The sequence below is a fragment of the Podarcis muralis genome, chromosome 6 (genome assembly GCF_964188315.1).
Source record: "Podarcis muralis chromosome 6, rPodMur119.hap1.1, whole genome shotgun sequence".
Lineage (NCBI taxonomy): Eukaryota > Metazoa > Chordata > Lepidosauria > Squamata > Lacertidae > Podarcis > Podarcis muralis.
In genome coordinates, this window is record NC_135660.1 from 20,651,184 (window position 1) to 20,670,083 (window position 18,900).

The following is an 18,900-nucleotide window of genomic DNA, read 5'->3' on the forward strand; positions in this document are numbered from 1 at the left end:
GAGTGCTTAGTTTTAGATAAAGGCAAGAGGATACAGAATTTGCTGGCTGTCTCTCCTAAGATAGAGAGACACACTGGGTGAGGCATACTTCTGTGTTGAGTGTGTTCTGATAACTGTTTGCTTCTGTGTTTTTCCAAACAGTAGCTTCCAAACTTTGAGTGTCACTGCTCGAGGATGTATAAGAACAGTGTCACCTTGTGGAAGGCTTCACTGAGGGTTAAGATGCTTCTAGCTAATTAAATCACAAGATCTTCCAACCTTTCGTTTATGCTGCTACATCTTTTCCTTTGGACAAAAGGAGAGAAGCACTTGGGATCTTTAAAATACTAACAACATGTCTGTGGAAACTGAAAAGCTTGGGGTGCGGGGGACAAACCATGCCCAGTTCAAAAGCGAAATAACCAGTAGGAAAATAACAGGGTCTATCCCATGCTCAAGGCTGGATTGAGTTGGCTGGCGCCCCTGGTGTAATTCACAAAATAGGGTCTCCTTCCTCCAAAAAACCAAAACACAAAAAAACCACAAAAAAGGCATCAATAAAAGTATATAGTTTCCAGATCAAGGGAAGTAACAGCCAGTAGATATTCTGAGCTTCCACTGTTGACTACATACCCTGTGCAATTTACAGGCAATTTACCGTATTTTCCCGTGTATAAGACTAGGTTTCCCCCCTAAAAAATAATGTCAAAAATTAGGGGGCGTCTTATACTCTGAGCCATCTCCCCTCCATTTTCTTAAATCTGAGTCCCCAAAAATAGTCTTATACATGGGGGCATCTTATAGACGGAAAAATACGGTATATCCTGTTGGGCTCCTCCTATCTTCAACAGGTGGCAAAACTGAAGAGCCCATCTATTTATCTGTTAATATTTAAAGTGAATTTCACACATGCCAAACACTATTATGTTTATTGGATGTCAAGAATGTTATAAAATGGGTGTATTTTTAGCAAATAGCAGTCCTTGATTCTCCCCTGAAAGGTAGGATGGATTTGACTCCAAAGTTGTACACAGCTGAGGCTTCCTATTGTACCTATTTTCAACTAATGAAACAATTCATTATTCTTCATAGTAATATACCAGCATTTTCTTATTTATCTCACATCTTGCAGCAGCAAAATTGGCCCTAATTGAGGCATGCAGACTTTCAACTTCTGGAGTGTATTATCCCATGGAATATTTGCTATTGCCTGGTTATATCATTTTTGCCATCTCCCACACTGAGTTAGTTGAATAAATAATGTATGCTGCATTCATTTGTAGTTGATGTCCAGAGAGTTGTATCATAAATTAGGCTAGAACACACAGCGCAGCCTTCTTAGGATGTTCATTACAGAAGAACAAAATTTCTCTCTCTTCTTTACTATTAACAAGAGAGCAACATGAAGCCTTTGGCTTGCTGTGGACAATGAGTATTTACTGATTTCTCAAATATTATTTCACTTTAGGAGATAGAATCTCCTTCCTCACTTCCTTCAAATCTCTGAGAATGTCCTGTTGAACAAATAAGGAGGAGGAGCTTCAGAAACTTAATTATTTTCGTGTGTTTGAGGCAAAAGACACTCTTATTAGGAAGGAGCTCATTACGAGAGCCATACTAACACGCTAATGTCAGTAGCCCATTTCTGAGAGTGATGTCTCTAATTGCTCAGGCCTTTCTACGATTGTTGTCTGATTGAGTTAGATTTCTTTTATACAGATAAAAAGGATTTGGGAGGAAATCATCTCGCAGCTACAGGATTGTCAGTCTGGAGGGCATTGCCAATGAGATTAATGATGTCGCCAGTAATATATGAAAACTTTTGCATAAATGAGATTATGGAGTCTGCAGAAACCTGCCAAGTGGTATTCATTCAGAGTAAATATCTTTAATTAAAAGTTTTGAGGTATTTTTATTCCTGAACTAATGAGTTCTGCTGCGATTCCCCTTAGGAATTAATTTACCTTCTTAATTCTTATTCATTTCCAAGATATGGCTATTTAAATCTCATTCAGAATTGGCAGCCTTGTTAAGCACATTCATCACGAACAAAAAGGTCATGTTGCAATATTGCTGGATTGTTGGTATTAATATTGTTCAGTTCTGTAAACATTATATGCAGCTTTTAATTTTTGTACCATAACCAAGGGTGCAATGCAACTGGAACTTCTCCTGTGCAAGCACTCCTTAAATCGACACAACACAGAAATCAGCACAATGCAGAAATCCCATTAATCTCAATTGTGGGGTGTGCAAGAGAAAGATTCCTGTTTAGCAATACCTACTCATCTAGCCATCCATTCCACCTGTATCACATGCATCCTCCTAGGAGCTCGGGGCTGTGGTCATGGGTTTCTCCATATTCCAGCCAAATGACCTGGAATTCATTCAGTCATTACCCACTTAATTAGAAAATCAGGGGACAGGGCCCTTTCACTGACAGGGGTGATATGCAGCCAATTCAATTGAGTCACTGTACATGAATATTTAGAACTTGTCTTTGCTTAAATGCCATTTTCTGCCTATATATCCCCCCCCCCTTATATTTCTGTCTTAAAGGTAGGTAGACCTTCAGCAATACTGTAAGAGGAAAAAATAGTGTTGGATATCTTTAGCTAACTGAAGCTTCTGCAGTAAGATGGACATAATATGGGATAATCTAGAGCAGGCACCCCCAACCCGGGGCCCTCCAGATGTTTTGACCTACAACTCCCATGATCACTAGCTAACAGGACCAGCAGTCCGGGATGATGAGAATTGTAGTCCAAAAGATCTGGAGGGCCGAAGGTTAGGGATGCCTCATCTAGAGGGTGCATTGTAACGTTAACTAGAAGAAGAAGAAGAAGAAGAAGAAGAAGAAGAAGAAGAAGAAGAAGAAGAAGAGTTTAGATTTGATATCCCGCTTTATCACTACCCAAAGGAGTCTCAAAGCGGCTAATATTCTCCTTTCCCTTCCTCCCCCACAACAAACACTCTGTGAGGTGAGTGAGGCTGAGAGACTTCAGAGAAGTGTGACTAGCCCAAGGTCACCCAGCAGCTGCATGTGGAGGAGCAGGGACTTGAACCCAGATCACCAGATTATGAGTCCACTGCTCTTAACCACTACACCACACTGGCTCCCCTAAGGACAGCCAACTGTCAGCTGCTTGGGGTTTCCTCCCCCTGATACATTTCAGTTTTCATTAGCAGGAAGAAATTTGATCTGAAGGTGAAAATTTCATTACAGATCATGGATACACACAGACCTGTTTAGGTAGGCAGAGTTCCAGTGCACATTGCAGACATTAGCAACTGGCAACTAGAAACCGATTCCATTTTAGACATGCTTTCTCCTCCTTCCTTAAAGAATGCTGTTACATTACTGGTATCTTCTGCACATCTGTCTTCCAACTAATTCGTAAATATTTCCTTCTTCCACGAATAAATACTGCAGATCAACAGTGCACTCCTCTCAGAAGCAAGTCCCACTGAGTTTAGTGGGAACTTCTTCCCAGATAAGTATGTTTAGGACTGCAGCCTAAGTACGTAATCAGATTAAGTAGCAGCATATTGCATATACTGTACAACATAATGTGCTTTGAGGTACTAAAAAAAAAAGTGCTGGAGCCTGGGTTTTTGGATGCCACCTGCTGGTTTAAGATGGAATTAACATACTAAACAGAAGGCAAAAAATCAAACGTAGCTGTGATTGCCCATAAGAAAAAATCCAAAATAGGCATTAGGGTATTACGTTTATAAGGCCAACCAAGCTTCACGGAACAATTTCAACTGGTTTTCAGTATCCTACCAAATTTTAATCAAGATATATTAAAAGCTTGTCCACAGTTCAGTTATAAGGAAACTAAATGTTGTCCAGCAGTAAGAAATAAACACATCCCGTACCTTTATGTCTCTTTAAAATCTTGTATGCCAAGTGTAAGCATACATCTCTATGCAATATAGCAGCCTCACAGAAATGAACGCACATAAGCTAGTTATGGCCACTAATTTAAACGGGTCAACTCCAAGTTTGATTTTGTGGGATGCAACCAACTATGTCGACCTGCCTGTGTTTCTGAACTTGGAACCCTTATTGGCAGACGGTGCCAGCTTTATTATGGAGCCAGACCTACTGTGAAACAGTTGTGCCGCTGTTTATGTAGCTCCATCCATGTGCTTGGAACTTCAAGACAATGACAGGTCTCTGCCTTAAAATGCAACACAAGCAAGGCAACAGAGGAAGGGAGAGGAAGGCAAAGGTAAGCAGAAGATGAGGTAAAGGTAAAAGGTAAAGGACCCCTGGATGGTTAAGTCCAGTCCAAGGTGACTGTGCGGCGCTCATCTTGCTTTCAGGCCGAGGGAGCCGGCGTTTGTCCACAGACAGCCTTCTGGGTCATGTGGCCAGCAGAACTAAACCACTTCTGGTGCACAATGGAACAGTGTGATGGAAGCCAGAGCGCACAGAAAAGCCATTTACCTTCCCGCCACAGCAGCACCTATTTTTCTACTTGCATTTTTTGGTGTGCTTTCAAACTGCTAGGTTGGCAGGAGCTGGGACCGAGCGACAGGAGCTCACCCTGTCGCAGGGATTTGAACCACCGACTTTCTGATCAGCAAGCCCAAGAGGCTCAGTGGTTTAGACCACAGCGCCACCCGCATCCCTTTTGAAGAAGATGAGTATGCACTCAGTCAGTTACCTGCCTATAGTGTTAGTCTGAGAAGGGAGATAATATGTTGTCCAAAAGACAGTCCAGAAAAGGTGGGTTTTGAAAACAGAATACGGTAGGACAGGCATTTCCCTGCTTATGCAGCAGTTAAGAGCCCTAGGTACTGCGTGTATACATAAAATAACATATGGTGGGGAACACCATCTAAAAAACCTGCAAACACCCTCTAAACCTCTGGAAACCCTTGAAAAAACCATTAAAAACCTGCAGCACTTACCAGATGCAAAAATTGCCAACTTTCCACTGTCCTCAAAGGTTGGTGCAAAGGCTCCTGGGATTGCTAGCTGTTTTCCCGGCTCTCTTCGTACCATTTTTGTGGTTTCTTCTGGTTACTGTGCATTTCTGGGCACGATTCAAAGTGATGGTGACTTTTAAAGGCCTAAATGGTTTGAGACCAGGGCATTTGAAGGACTTTCTCTCTTCATATGAAGGCCATGCCTAAGATCAGTTAAATTGGTAGGCTCTAGAGACAGGGCCTTCTCAGTAGTGGCTCTTACCTTCTAGAACTCCCTCCCAAAGGAAGTTTGCTTGGCTCTTTAATAATGGTAGTGATGTTTACTGCTTTATTGCTGTGGTTTTATGTAGTAACTTATTTTTGGAAAATCAATCGCAAGTATGCATGTTTACAGGCCGCCGGAAGATTCCCCCCTTTTCATAATACGTCAATGACAAGAAATATTAATAAAATAAAATATAGAATTATTATAACATATTTGAAATTCACATTTGCTTCACAGAAATATCTGATAATCATGGCAAATTCTGTCCACCAAGTTTATCTGGACTCTGAAGAAACAGATAACGCATTGGTTCCATTTAAGTGTGCATTGTGCCAAACTGGTATTCTGCTTGGATCTTCTGATTATACAAATGGTATAAACTCTGTATTTTTAAAGTTTATCCCCTAAAGAACTGCACTACAGTGGCAGAAAGCTTTTCAGAAAGCTCCAGAAACCACATTTTTTCATACCTCGACTCTATGCAGAGATGCTGTTTTATGATTCTACTTCTGTTGCTTTGGAACATGTTTTTATACTGTTATATTATAGTATTGTTTTTCTAGATACTATAATATACTGGTATATTATAGCATTGTTTTTCTAGATTGTTATGGTATTATGATGTATTGCTTTACAGCAGGCTTATAAATATTTAAGAGCAGGGAGGGAATCACTTCCTCCCAAACTGATCTCAATTCTACTTTGACTATAAACCGGTGTGATTTTTTTTTTAAGGTAATGACTGTTGAAAATATAAGTCCAATTCTAATTAAAAATATCCTGTACATCCCTGAGTGTGCTTGGATGAACTAACCCTATCATTAGACTGCTTAATGCATGAGACTTCTTTTAATAGACTCTGTAAATTACTTGGCGATTGGGAGGGTGGGGAAAATCTTTACATGTTCCTCCTTCCCTCTTAGGTATTGGTAGTGGGCTCTAAGAAATCCTTTACACACACCGCAGAAAACAAACCCATCTTCCAGGGTTCGAAGCTCCCCGCATTAATCACTGATAACAACATTTAAAAACTCTCCATTAGCAGATCTGCCATTCATCATTGTTGCATAAACAGAACCTACACTGGGACCAACTATATAGATAGATTCATCATTGATTTCTACAGGTTTTCGACACACTTCCACTTATAAGTCACTTGCAGACCTACTTCCTCCCATCACACATGAATTAGAGGACCATCAATAATTTACCAGTAAATAAATAATGCTTATATACTGCAGTCACGGCAACAAAAATCTTTCATACTGTGTCAGAGGTCAGCAGCCTGTGATGTACCTCTCAGGAAATATTCATAAGGTTGCAAATCTATAAAGCAAGAACTTGTATTGGAATATTTTCGTTGTTCTTTAAAGGAGACATTTGTCTACGACTGGTGCTGTTTCATTAAATTTCTTTGTTATGTTAAGGGAGAGCCCCATGTCTTCCACGCTCATCATCATGTCAATAGCTGCAAACTGTTAAGTAAGGGTGTGTGTGTGTGCGCGCGCATAGCTTTCTTATAAGGATTTTGTCACAATTTATTGGAGAAGATTTCAAACTCGGTTCACAATGATGGTCAATTCACATGACCATGTTGACACACTAAGAATGAAAGTATTTAGGCTGACTTTACAGTGGTACCTCGGGTTACATACGCTTCAGGTTACATATGCTTCAGGTTACAGACTCCACTAACCCAGAAATAGTACCTCAGGTTAAGAACTTTGCTTCAGGATGAGAACAGAAATTGTGCTTCAGCGGCGTGGCGGCAGCAGGAGGCCCCATTAGCTAAAGTGGTGCTTCAGGTTAAGAACTGTTTCAGCACATCAGTTTGGTTTTATGACTCGACCCCAAGCTTCCTTGTTCGTTTTCTTTTAAAAAATGTCAAGAGGTTCTCTATAAAGAGGGGAAAGGACTTCTGGCAGAGGCAGATACATGGACTACTTTAAACAATACACTGAATAGAAAATAAGTGCCTAGAGTAGCTGGGTCTTGCAGCTTACATAAACTATGCAAATTAAGCACATCACAACATTTGCTTCAGCAAATCTTAGGAAGGAGCAAGGATTTATGGAGGGTGCTGAAGCTCTGCCAGCTGGAAATCCTACTCAGCACCTCCCTCTGCTTCTGAAATTTAATTCCCCAGACATTTCCAAGCTTACCTTTGAATCTGTACATCACTTCCAACTACGAAGTTTTTATCCTGACAGTGTTTTACGTGTAAGTTGCCCTTAGATTTTTTTAAACAACTAAAGTGCAGCATTTAAATGTCATAAATGAATAGAGGGTTTCTGAAATGGGTAGCAGTACTGGGTTAGATCAAATTGAGCCCAGCTGCTAACAAGCAGGATATAACTAGAGCAGGCTGTTGGTTTCTGCTTTCCTTCACTGTGCAGCGAAAGGGCTTGTCACGAGACAGGTGTTTACATTCCACAGTCTGTACTGTTGGAGTTTCTCACGGGAAAGGGAGACTGGATGTGACGTACACTGGTTTCCTGTTTTTCACTGTGTGATTCTCTCCAAGCTGTCGAGGAGAGAGGATGCTTTTTCTGCTCCTGCAGAGGCAAGATGTCTTTCTGTAATATATCTGCTTTGAACTGTAAATAAAGCAATACTGAGTATGTAGTACGTACTCCTCATCCTTCCGCTGGGCACGGAACTCTGCTTTACATCAACACGTGGTTATGGGCTCCAGAAGTCGAATCGGAGTGCCGGCAAAGGATCGGAATGCAGAGGGACGGATCGGATTGGAATCTGCTCTGCGCGTAAAAGTGATTGATGAGGTATGTACTACTGCTCCGGGCAGCCTGCCAGCTTCTAGTTAATGGCTTTATGGCTGGACTTTGAACTTTTAAAGCCGTTTTGCCGGGAATAGGCAAAAGGCTCCCAGGCACAAGTTACTATGCTGGGGAAATCGAAAGTAACTTTTAAGTGCGCTTTTGGAATGAAGCAGCTGCAGCAGTGACGCAGCAAGATTTAAAGCAGCATATATAACGCTGAAGGCTAATGCCAGAGTCATGATGGCCCTTCAGGATGCTTGTGGGATTCCTAAGCTCAACAAGAAAAATTATGCGGACTGGGTTCTGTATGCAGAGGCAATTCTGCGGAAAGAGGGTTTGTTTGAGGTGATTACAGAAACCCCCCCAGCTCCAGTTACAGATGCATGGAAAGCTAAGGATTCCAAAGCACGGGGAACACTTACATTGATAGTATCCCCAGAAGAGCTCTGTCTATTGCGTGATAAGACCTCAGCCAGAGAAATTTGGGAATCTTTGAGGGAGGCTCACTTAAGGACAGAAGCTGGATCTACTATGTTTTACTTTAACAAGCTGCATAATATGGCTCTTGCTGAAGGTGGAGATGTGCGTTTACATCTGATGGAGATGCAAAATCTGAGACATGAGCTGCAACAGAGAGGACTCAACTTTCCAGAGGCTGTGTATTCTTTCATGATACTACAATCTTTGGGTTCAGGTTGGGAGTCTGTTGCAACCCAGATTGCTGTGCAGCCAACAGCTCAGCTGACAGTGGACTTTGTTACTGCCGTGATTCAGAATGAAGCAGATCGCCGGGGTGCTAGCTGCATGGGCAAGGGGGAGTCTTCACAGACGTCATCCCATAGTGCAGTGGAACCACCAGATGGCGCCAAAGCTTTGAAGGCAGTGAAATGCTACTCGTGTGGACGTCTAGGCCATATGAAGAGGGAATGCAGATATCCCAAGGCCAAGACAGAGCAGCGCAGCGAAAGCTCATCGCGCGGAAAAGGCCGAGGCAAAGGCAAAGGTCCGGTGTCTAGGACAACGCAGCACAAGGCTATGGTTTCACGCTTCACTCCAAAGGTTGCAGAGATCCAGAAGACGTCTAGATCTTTCTTCGTTGTTGATTCGGCGGCAACCCACCACATGTGCAACGATAAAAGACTGTTTGTGTCTTTTACACCGCAGGAAGGTGCGATTCACCAGGCGGATGACCACACTATTCCCAGTAAAGGCTACGGAACTGTTGTTCTTCACAGTTTGGACTTATCGATACAGAATGTCCTTTACGTGCCAGACGCCAAACATAATCTTCTCAGCGTTGGACAGCTAATTGAGCGGAACATTGACGTGTCCTTCAAGAACAAGAAGTGCATCATCACAAAGAAAAATGACTATGAATTGCATGCTGAATATGTTGATCGTTTGTTTGTTTTGTATTATGATGATGTTGTGCAGGATGACACTTGTTGCATTGCAGGTTCTAACAAAAGTTTGCATGCAGAATGTATTCATGATTTTCATCGAAAATTTGGTCATTTGCATTTTGAGGCAGTATCTAAAATGCCTGCCTTGGTTGAAGGTATGACTATTAAACCCTGCAAGTACCACATGAAGTGCAAAGCATGCGCAGCAAACAAGGTGAAAATGGCTGCGAAAGGTAAGGTGTCTAGTAGGCAAGCTACGGAACCATACCAAATTGTTCATGCAGATTTGGTTGGACCACTATCGCCCTCTTTGGGTGGAAATAGGTACTTCATGGTTCTCATTGATGCATTTTCTAGATATATTTTTGTGTACAATCTCAAGCAGAAATCAGAGGCTTTTCCTAGGTTCAAGGAATTCTGTGCTTGGTTGGAAAATGTGCATGGTAAGAAGATAAAAACTCTTTTCACTGATCGCGGGGGAGAATTCACTTCTCAGCAGTTTGAAGCTTTTCTGACTGAGAAAGGAATTCAACACGATTTGTCTAGTCCTCGCTCGCCATGGCAGAATGGACTTGCGGAACGGGCAAATCAGACATTGCTTCAAGGGTTAAAAACCTTGCTGCATGATGCCAATCTTCCAGAGAGTTATTGGGCCGAATCTCTCTCGTGTTTTGTTTACAGTTACAATCGCAGGTTATCTTCAGCGATTGGTTGTACCCCCTATGAAAAGATGTTTGGCAAGAAGCCATACATCAAACACATGAAAATATTTGGTTCTGACATGTGGGTTCATTCACCACAAAACTCCAAGTTAGACAAGCGTGGATTGCATGGTATCTTTCTAGGTTATCAGAAAGGGTCTTACAGAATAATGATGACTGACTCTAAGACAATTAAACTCACGAGAAGTGTTGAGTACAATGCAAAGTGGGGGGAGAATGTGGGAATTTTCCAATGTTATCCTGATGACGGTGATGAGACTGAGGATAGTCAAAAGCAACCACAACAATCCACACCCACTGATGAAGGTTCTGAGTCTGAATCTGAAACTGAATCAGGTGATTCAGAGGATTTCAAGAGTGCGAAAGCCTCTATGCGACCCTCTGAAAGCTCTGATCGAGAAGAATTGGAGGAACCATTGTTCACAATAGGTCGTTTTTCTCCCAAGAAGGAAGAGGAGAGTGTTGAAGACTTAAGGCTCATTCGCAGGTCACAAAGAGCCACAAAAGGCAAACCTCCAAAGAGATTTGCTGATGAGTTTGCTACGATAGCAGTAACAGCTGTTAAAAGCTCCAAGAAGGTATTTGAACCTTCAAGTTTCCAAGAAATCCAGGGTTTGGATTCAAAGGAAGCTGAGCCATGGTTAAATGCCATGAAGGCTGAGCTTGATTCCTTGGAAAGGAACAAAACATGGGAGCTAGTTCCAGTAGTTCCAGGAATGAAACTGCTTGGAAGCAAATGGGTCTTCAAAGCGAAGACAGATCAAAATGGCAAGATAGTCAGACACAAAGCCAGATTGGTAGCCAGAGGTTTTGCACAGGTACCAGGTGAAGACTATCACGAGACCTACTCACCCACGGTGAGGTATGAAAGCATTAGGCTTATGCTCAAGCTAGCTGCAGAGGAAAATCTACACATTAGTCACCATGATATTAATACAGCTTTTCTGTACGGATCTCTAGATGAATCACTTTATATGTTTCCACCTGATGGCGTACAGGTAAAACAGGGATTTGTTTGTGCTCTGAAGAAATCCCTTTATGGTCTCAAACAAAGTGCACGGTGTTGGCACACAAAACTCACTGAAGTATTGTTTTCTCTAGGTTTTCAGCAAGGGAAAGCTGATCCATGTGTATTTGTCAAAGAGGAGGGGCAAAAGAAACTGTACTGTTTGTTTTATGTTGATGATTTATTATTCTTTTGGAAAGATGTCGCAATGTACAATAACGCCCTAGCTCAACTGAAGGAGCACTTTGACATGAAAGATCTTGGTGAGGTAAACAACTATCTATCTCTGGAAATAGAGAGAGATCAAGATGGTAACATTCTAGTACACCAGTCACGGAAAATTGCTGATGTGTTAAGCAAACTAAACCTGATGGATGCTAACCCTGTAGACACACCGATGACAACAGGTTATCAGGTAGATGACACTGAAGAAGCATTTTCTGACACTACACTGTACAGAAGTGTGCTAGGCAAGCTAAACTTCATTGCCAAATGTTCAAGACCAGACATTGCTGTTAGCTGTAATTTGCTAAGCAGACAAGTCAACAATCCTAGTGTCAAGGATTGGAAAGCTCTGAAACGCATAGCGCGGTATTTGAAAGGCACTATGCATTACAGACTGAGATTTAACAATCAGAAGTCTGGTGGTCTTGAGATATTTGCAGATGCAAGTTTTGGAAGTGACACTGCAGACAGGAAAAGTACGTCTGGAGTTTGCTACATGTACAATCAGGGTCTGTTTGATTGGTCATGCAAGAAGCAAACAACAGTTAGCTTAAGTACTTGTGAAGCTGAACTGAATGCACTGTCTTATTCACTTAAGGATTGTGAATGGTTGTTACAATTGTGCAAAGATATGAGAATTCCTGTCAAATGTCCAATCCAGGTTTACCAGGACAACAAAGCGTGTTTGGCTTTGCTGAAGTCTGAAGGTTGTAAGCAAAGCACGAAGCACTTGCAATTAAAGTTGCAGCATGCTAGGGAATGTATTCAGAAGGGACTCGTAACGGTGTCCTATATGCCAGGTAATGAAATTCCTGCTGATGTATTGTCCAAGATTGTATCAAGGGATCAACACTGTACCTATGTGCAGAAGTTGGGTTTGTACTGATATTGTACGAACACGCTGCCCAGTGATGTTCACAGAAAGGGGGAGGATGTTGGTTTCTGCTTTCCTTCACTGTGCAGCGAAAGGGCTTGTCACGAGACAGGTGTTTACATTCCACAGTCTGTACTGTTGGAGTTTCTCACGGGAAAGGGAGACTGGATGTGACGTACACTGGTTTCCTGTTTTTCACTGTGTGATTCTCTCCAAGCTGTCGAGGAGAGAGGATGCTTTTTCTGCTCCTGCAGAGGCAAGATGTCTTTCTGTAATATATCTGCTTTGAACTGTAAATAAAGCAATACTGAGTATGTAGTACGTACTCCTCATCCTTCCGCTGGGCACGGAACTCTGCTTTACATCAACACAGGCTTCCTCAACCTCGGCCCTCCAGATGTTTTGAGACTACAATTCCCATCATCCCTGACCACTGGTCCTGCTAGCTAGGGATCATGGGAGTTGTGGGCCAAAAACAACTGGAGGGCCGAGGTTGAGGAAGCCTGAACTAGAAGAAGAGACAAATACCATGAGCACCAAAGTTCCTTTTTCAGAGTATATCCCCTGTGTTTGCTCTCAGGACTGCCAAGGGGCAGGTTCAGGGGGTCCTGATGTAGCAGACCCACAATTAGCAAAGAGCTCCAGACTCCAAGCTCTTCTTCTTTTTTTAAAAAAAGGAAGACTCTAGCCCTCCACGAAAGAAAGTTTTGAAGCAAAGTGTGCAGTTACCCTTCTATGTGATTTCTGTGAGATGAGCCAGTAGACAGCTGCCTGCAGCACCTTTCTGAAGGCACTTCAAACAGCAGCAGATGAAGCTGGCAGTAGTATCACGGAAAGAAGAAACTTACAAAGAAAATTTATTGAGAATCGGGAGACAAATGAAAAGTCTTGAGTATTATTTTAGAGAGGAACTGTTTTATTTGTGTTTCGTTAAAACAAAAACCCGGTATCTGAATCACTGAGACAGCTATCAGGGGGTGGAATCCATGGAGAACAATGTTGCCCATCATTTGTCTGTTCTGATGCAATAATAATAATAATAATAATAATAATAATAATAATAATAATAATTTATTTATACCCCGCACATCTGGCTGAGTTTCCCCAGCCACTCTGGGCGGCTCCCAATCAAGTGTTAAAAACAATACAGCATTAAGTATTAAAAACTTCCCTAAACAGGGCTGCCTTCAGATGTCTTTTAAAGAGAAGATAGCTGCTTATTTCCTTGACATCTGATGGGAGGGCTTTCCACAGGGCAGGCGCCACTACCAAGAAAGTCCTCTGTCTGGTTCCCTGTAACCTCACTTCTCGCAGTGAGGGAACTGCCAGAAGGCCCTCGGCACTGCATCTGTGTCCGGGCTGAACGATGGGGGTGGAGACGCTCCTTCAGGTATACAGGACTGAGGCCGTTTAGGGCTTAAAAGGTCAGCACCAACACTTTGAATTGAGCTCGGAAACGAACTGGGAGTCAATGCAGATCTCTCAGGACCGGTGTTATGTGGTCTCGGCGGCCGCTCCCAGTCACCAGTCTAGCTGCCACATTCTGGATTAATTGCAGTTTCCGGGTCACCTTCAACGGTAGCCCCACATAAAGCGCATTGCAGTAGTCCAAGCAGGAGATAACTAGAGTATGCACCACTCTGACAAGACAGTCCACGGGCAGGTAGGGTCTTAGCCTGCGTACCACGTTGAGCTGGTAGACAGCTGCCCTGGACACAGAATTAACCTATGCCTCCATGGACAACTGTGAGTCCAAAATGACTCCCAGGCTGCACACCTGCTCCTTCAGGGGCACAGTTACCCCATTCAGGACCAGGGAGTCCCCCACACCTGCCTGCCCCCTGTCCCCCCAAAACAATACCTCTGACTTGTCAGGATTCAACCTCTATCTGTTAGCCGCCATCCATCCTCCAACCACCTCCAGGCACTCACACAGGACATTCACCGCCTTCACTGGTTCTGATTTAAAAGAGAGGTAGAGCTGGGTGTCATCTGCATACTGATGAACACCCAGCCCAAACCCCCTGATGATCTCTCCCAGCGGCTTCATATCTATTAAAAAGCAAAATATCCATGGCAAGACACACTATTACAACAGTTGCTGGCACTCACTCTGGGAACTAGCTGTGTACAGAGCAAAGAACCACCAAGTATGCAGTAAGGAGCATTTTCCTGGAAAGCAAACTGTTTACAGTACAGACACCCCCCCCCCATTTATGTGTGTTCAGTATGTGTGCTACTGCAAACACACGCATCATGCCAAACCTGGAAATGACCAGAAAATGCCACAGATAGGGGCAGAATGGGGTGTTTGCAGGCTTTTTCAATAGTGTTTCAAATATATGTGATTTCACACACAGTGTCTTGGAATGTAACCCCTGTGTAAACTGGGAATTTCCTGTACCGGACTGGTTCCACCCATGAAGGTGGAGAGGCGCTATTTAACTGGAAGGGCTATAAAACGTTACTCTTTTGGCTAGGACTTTGGACAACAATAGCCTTCCTGGATCTTCTGTGGTTTTGCTTCTTGCTCCCACACTATAGCTGATGATTGACGATAGCCCAATGTGTGGGATTCAGTTTGAAGAACACATCAACAAAAGAATACACACATTTCCTAGATAACATAGGATCCAGTGGAAAGATATGTAAGAATGGTAATGTGGTTTTGTTCTCAGCAAATCCCACTAATACAAGTGGGTCATGCTGTTAAGGTGATATGAATTCATTTGAAAGACCTGAATGTTTAGTGAACTGTGTTTAGCACAAGATGCATTGACTTAAGAAAGGAAGAACACAAGAAGGACCTTGCTGGATCAGACTGAAGGACATATTAGCTGAGCATCCTGATTCCCAAAGCAACCAACCAGATGCCTATGAGAAGTCCAAAAGCTGGAAGGGGGAACACTAGAAGATCTTCGACTTTCTAGCAGCTGATATTCAGAGCCTTGCTGCATGTGATCCATGCTATCATGACTAGTAGCCAATAGGAGATGAGAGAGGCTGTGTGAAATATAGGGCTGAAGAGCTCATGAGCCGTATATGCCCAGTTACAACCTGGTACCCCAAAAGCCTTTGACAAAAAGGTATGATTTCTCCTTTGACAGCATTCACAGTACTATGGAAAACTATATGCCTGAAGGGAGACCACAGTCTTGCATTTTGTGACATGTTCCTTTCTTGCTGGAGCAGCTAAATGTTGAATCAAAACTACAACTGATATCCTTGCCCCAACCGAATAAAGCAATTTCTCTCTTTTTCTCCTTCAGCTTTCTACTCATATTTCACATAACGACATATTTTAAGGGATGAAGCAAAGTTTAGTTGGCAACATGATGCTTCAATAATTAATGTAACTTGTAACTACGAATGTATGGGAGAAGATACAGATATAATCGAAGGCCCTGAAGCTGCTTGGGAAGATCAAGAGTGCATAGTAATATGGCCTCCATAAGCAAGACGTATATTTGCAATACTGAATGCTTTTATTGATTTGCTTTCTATGCCCACCTCACAACTGAGTGTCTTAAAATCTAGCCAACATTGTATGATGGGGAATCAGGGTTACTTTTTTACCTCAGTGAAGGTAAATCATCCATCATATACCTTTGGGTGTCTCATTCTGAATAGTGTACTGGTTGTTGTTTTTTTGAGCATCTGTCAACAGCAAACGTTTCTTACTTTGATTCTATCCTTTCACTTTATTCCTAAGAGTTGAATATACATAAGAGTAGACCTACTGAAATTAATGGCTCTGAGTTAGTCATGCCCATTAGTGTTAATGAGTTTAGTTTGAGTGGAACTAACATTTGATACAACCACTAGTAAATAACCCATTAAACATGAATTGAGAAAATATATATAATATATATCATTCACTTGTAGCAGACAATCATGTGCTCAAAATGCCACATCTATATCTTCAAGAATTCGGTACAATGAAAGCTGTAGATCTCCTATCCCCCATAATGTAGAGCATGATAAGAGTGCATGTATGACATGATAAGAGAGAGTTTCTGCTTAACTCTCAAGAAGGAAGGGCATTTTCTCTGGCCAGGTTTATTTCAAACCTCCTTTGGGGAAGGTTCTCAGGCAGGGTGGAAGGAGAAAGAACTTGCCCATGTGAAGACCACCTGGTGGAAACCCTTACACATATGGTACTTAATTGTAAACTATATGCTGATCTCCATCAGCAATTTCTAGATCAACTCTGCATCCCCAAATGGAAAACAGAGTTTGAGGTCATACTGGGGAATGATCAGGAGCTCACCAAGTTAGTGGCTAAATATCTCTATTTGGTTTTTTGTCGTCGAAATACATTGCAGACGTTTGATCTCCCTGGAGACCTAGAGATGTGATGATAGACTGCTCTGCCTCCTTTTCTTTAGCAAATGTTTTGTGCCACTGGGGAAGTGGTAATTCTGTACAGTGGTACCTTGGGTTACATACGCTTCAGGTTACATATGCTTCAGGTTATAGACTCTGCTAACCCAGAAATACTACCTTGGGTTAAGAACTTTGCTTCAGGATGAGAACAGAAATTGTGCTCCGGTGGCGCAGCGGTAGCGGGAGGCCCCATTAGCTAAAGTGGTGCTTCAGGTTAAGAACAGTTTCAGGTTAAGAACGGACCTCCGGAACGAATTAAGTACTTAACCCGAGGTACCACTGTATAGATTTGTTTTGGATGTTTGTATGTGATGCCAATAAAAGGTTTGATGATGATGATGATGATAAGGGTGCATACTTATACATGACTTTTTTTGTGCACAGCTTAGGATCTAGCTCAGCTCAATCTTTTATACATGTGAGAACGTAATAGGAGAGAAGTAGTGGATCCAGAGAGGCCTGTGAATATTGTGCAAAACAATTTCCTGGGCACATGAGGAAGTGATTGGTCACTTCCAACAGCAATTTCATTCACCCATCCAGAGGCTCCTCCCACTTTCAAAGCAGGGCTTGAGGGCTGCCACTGGGGGGTGGGGGTGGAGAGAGGAACTGAAATGTCCTTGCACACGTGTGAAATATTACACACAGTACTTTGAATCTCAGCCACTATTGGGCAAATATTAAAACGTGGCCACCGCCAAAGAGGAACACCTGCTTTATCAACTAACAGCAATCCTCCTTTCACTGAGTGGGAAGTTTCCACTGTCTTTAATAAGTCATTGTTTGCCGCTAGTCTAAAAATATCCAAATAAAACTCAAATGGGAGACTGAAGAGTGCATAGCTCAAAATACTCTTTTATTTAAAGAACCTTGAATTGTTAGCAAAGCGTACTTAATAAGATTACACTGTCATTATGTAGTTTAGGGATAGTGGGTGCCTTTCCTATACAATTGCCAGTTTCCAGTTCTTATCAAGGAGCTCCATGCCTGGACTTTGAATGAGCATCAATGGGGAAAGTGTCACAGAATCTAGAGGTATGTTTCACCCTTAGAGCACAGAGCTATTAAATAGTATCTTAATACCTTACAATTGCATCTATATAACTACACACTGGAGACAGTTTAAGAATGAAAACTGCAAAACACCAAATGATCTCTTCTCTTCCCTCTCTATTTGTCTGTGTCCTGTATTCAGAATAATTTGTTGAACAGGCAGCAAAGCATATGATTACATTTTAATAATGATAGAGAACAGAGAAAGTTAGGACTTGCCTGCTTCTGTTGGGAGGAAAGAGGTATTAGATTGTTAAGGAAACAAATCCTAAACGTTCTTCCCAACAGGACTGAATTCTGTCAAAACACCACCAGGATCTCTCAGCTGCCTTCAGGACAATAAGACATAATTTCTTATATGCAGTAATTTAGCAGATCTTCTGGTGCTCCCTCTCATCTCGCCTTCATTCTACCCACCATCCATTCAGATACGCGCAGTTATGCTAAGACAATTCTCAATTAAAACAATGTTGGCCTCAAACAGAAGCCAGGGTAAAAAATTTCTTTCCTAATAGGCCATGCTTACTTGAACACTCATCCAGTTTTACCACTGGATTTTTATAGCACAGAAGACACTGAAATTCTGTAGGCTGTTTAATTCACCCAGGCCACAGGGCTGCCCATTAGCCTCTCTTGACGAAGAGAAATCAGCCTCTGGAACCATCTTTCTTCTGCTTCTGCCTTGTCAACAAACAGCTGTAAGAGAGGAAGAAAAGATACAACATGTAGACATCTTGCTGAGGATTAACATTTGTGAGTATCGAAAATACCCCATGAATCCATTGCCAGAAACCTCAAGCAATCAGTAGTGCAGTGGAAAACCTACACTGAGATGCCCTCATCAAAGTTAGGATTTTGTTGTGTTTCTCCATGGATTTTCAGCATCTGTCAAATTGTGGTACGATCTGCATCAGGTCTTAGCTTTGAGCATACGCCAAATATCTGTACCATGCCAACTGCGTAACCACAATCACTATCCACTTATCTAGGCAATTTTGAGGTCTGGCATCACTATCTATAAATTAATCCTGTGTCACATCACTGGATCCTTCAAGCATCTCTGTAGAATTGGAAAGATCTCTGCTGCAGCAAGTGAAGAGTGCCTACAAAGCCTCAATCTACTTACGGTAGGCAGAAGTTCAGGAAGATAGGTGCTTCCTCCAAGTATGCTAAGAGCATGTAAGAAAGACAGATTTCTATATTCTGATGTATACAATGCAGTGCTGGCAATTCAAAGGAAGTTATTGAAATGTGGGTACATTTGTA

At 42.2% G+C, this 18,900-nt stretch overlaps 1 protein-coding gene across 2 annotated transcripts in view; it reads right to left on the reverse strand.

The window, feature by feature from the left end:
• Positions 1 to 17,416: 17,416 nt before the first annotated feature.
• The window catches only part of RSRC1 (arginine and serine rich coiled-coil 1), a 177,005-nt gene continuing 175,521 nt past the window's right edge, over positions 17,417 to 18,900 (reverse strand). For both annotated transcript variants that reach the window (XM_028731398.2, XM_028731399.2), the window contains one exon: positions 17,417 to 18,330. In XM_028731398.2, the coding sequence (XP_028587231.2) occupies positions 18,229 to 18,330 (102 nt within the window). In that variant the 3' untranslated portion in view covers positions 17,417 to 18,228. The remainder of the gene's footprint in view (positions 18,331 to 18,900) is intronic.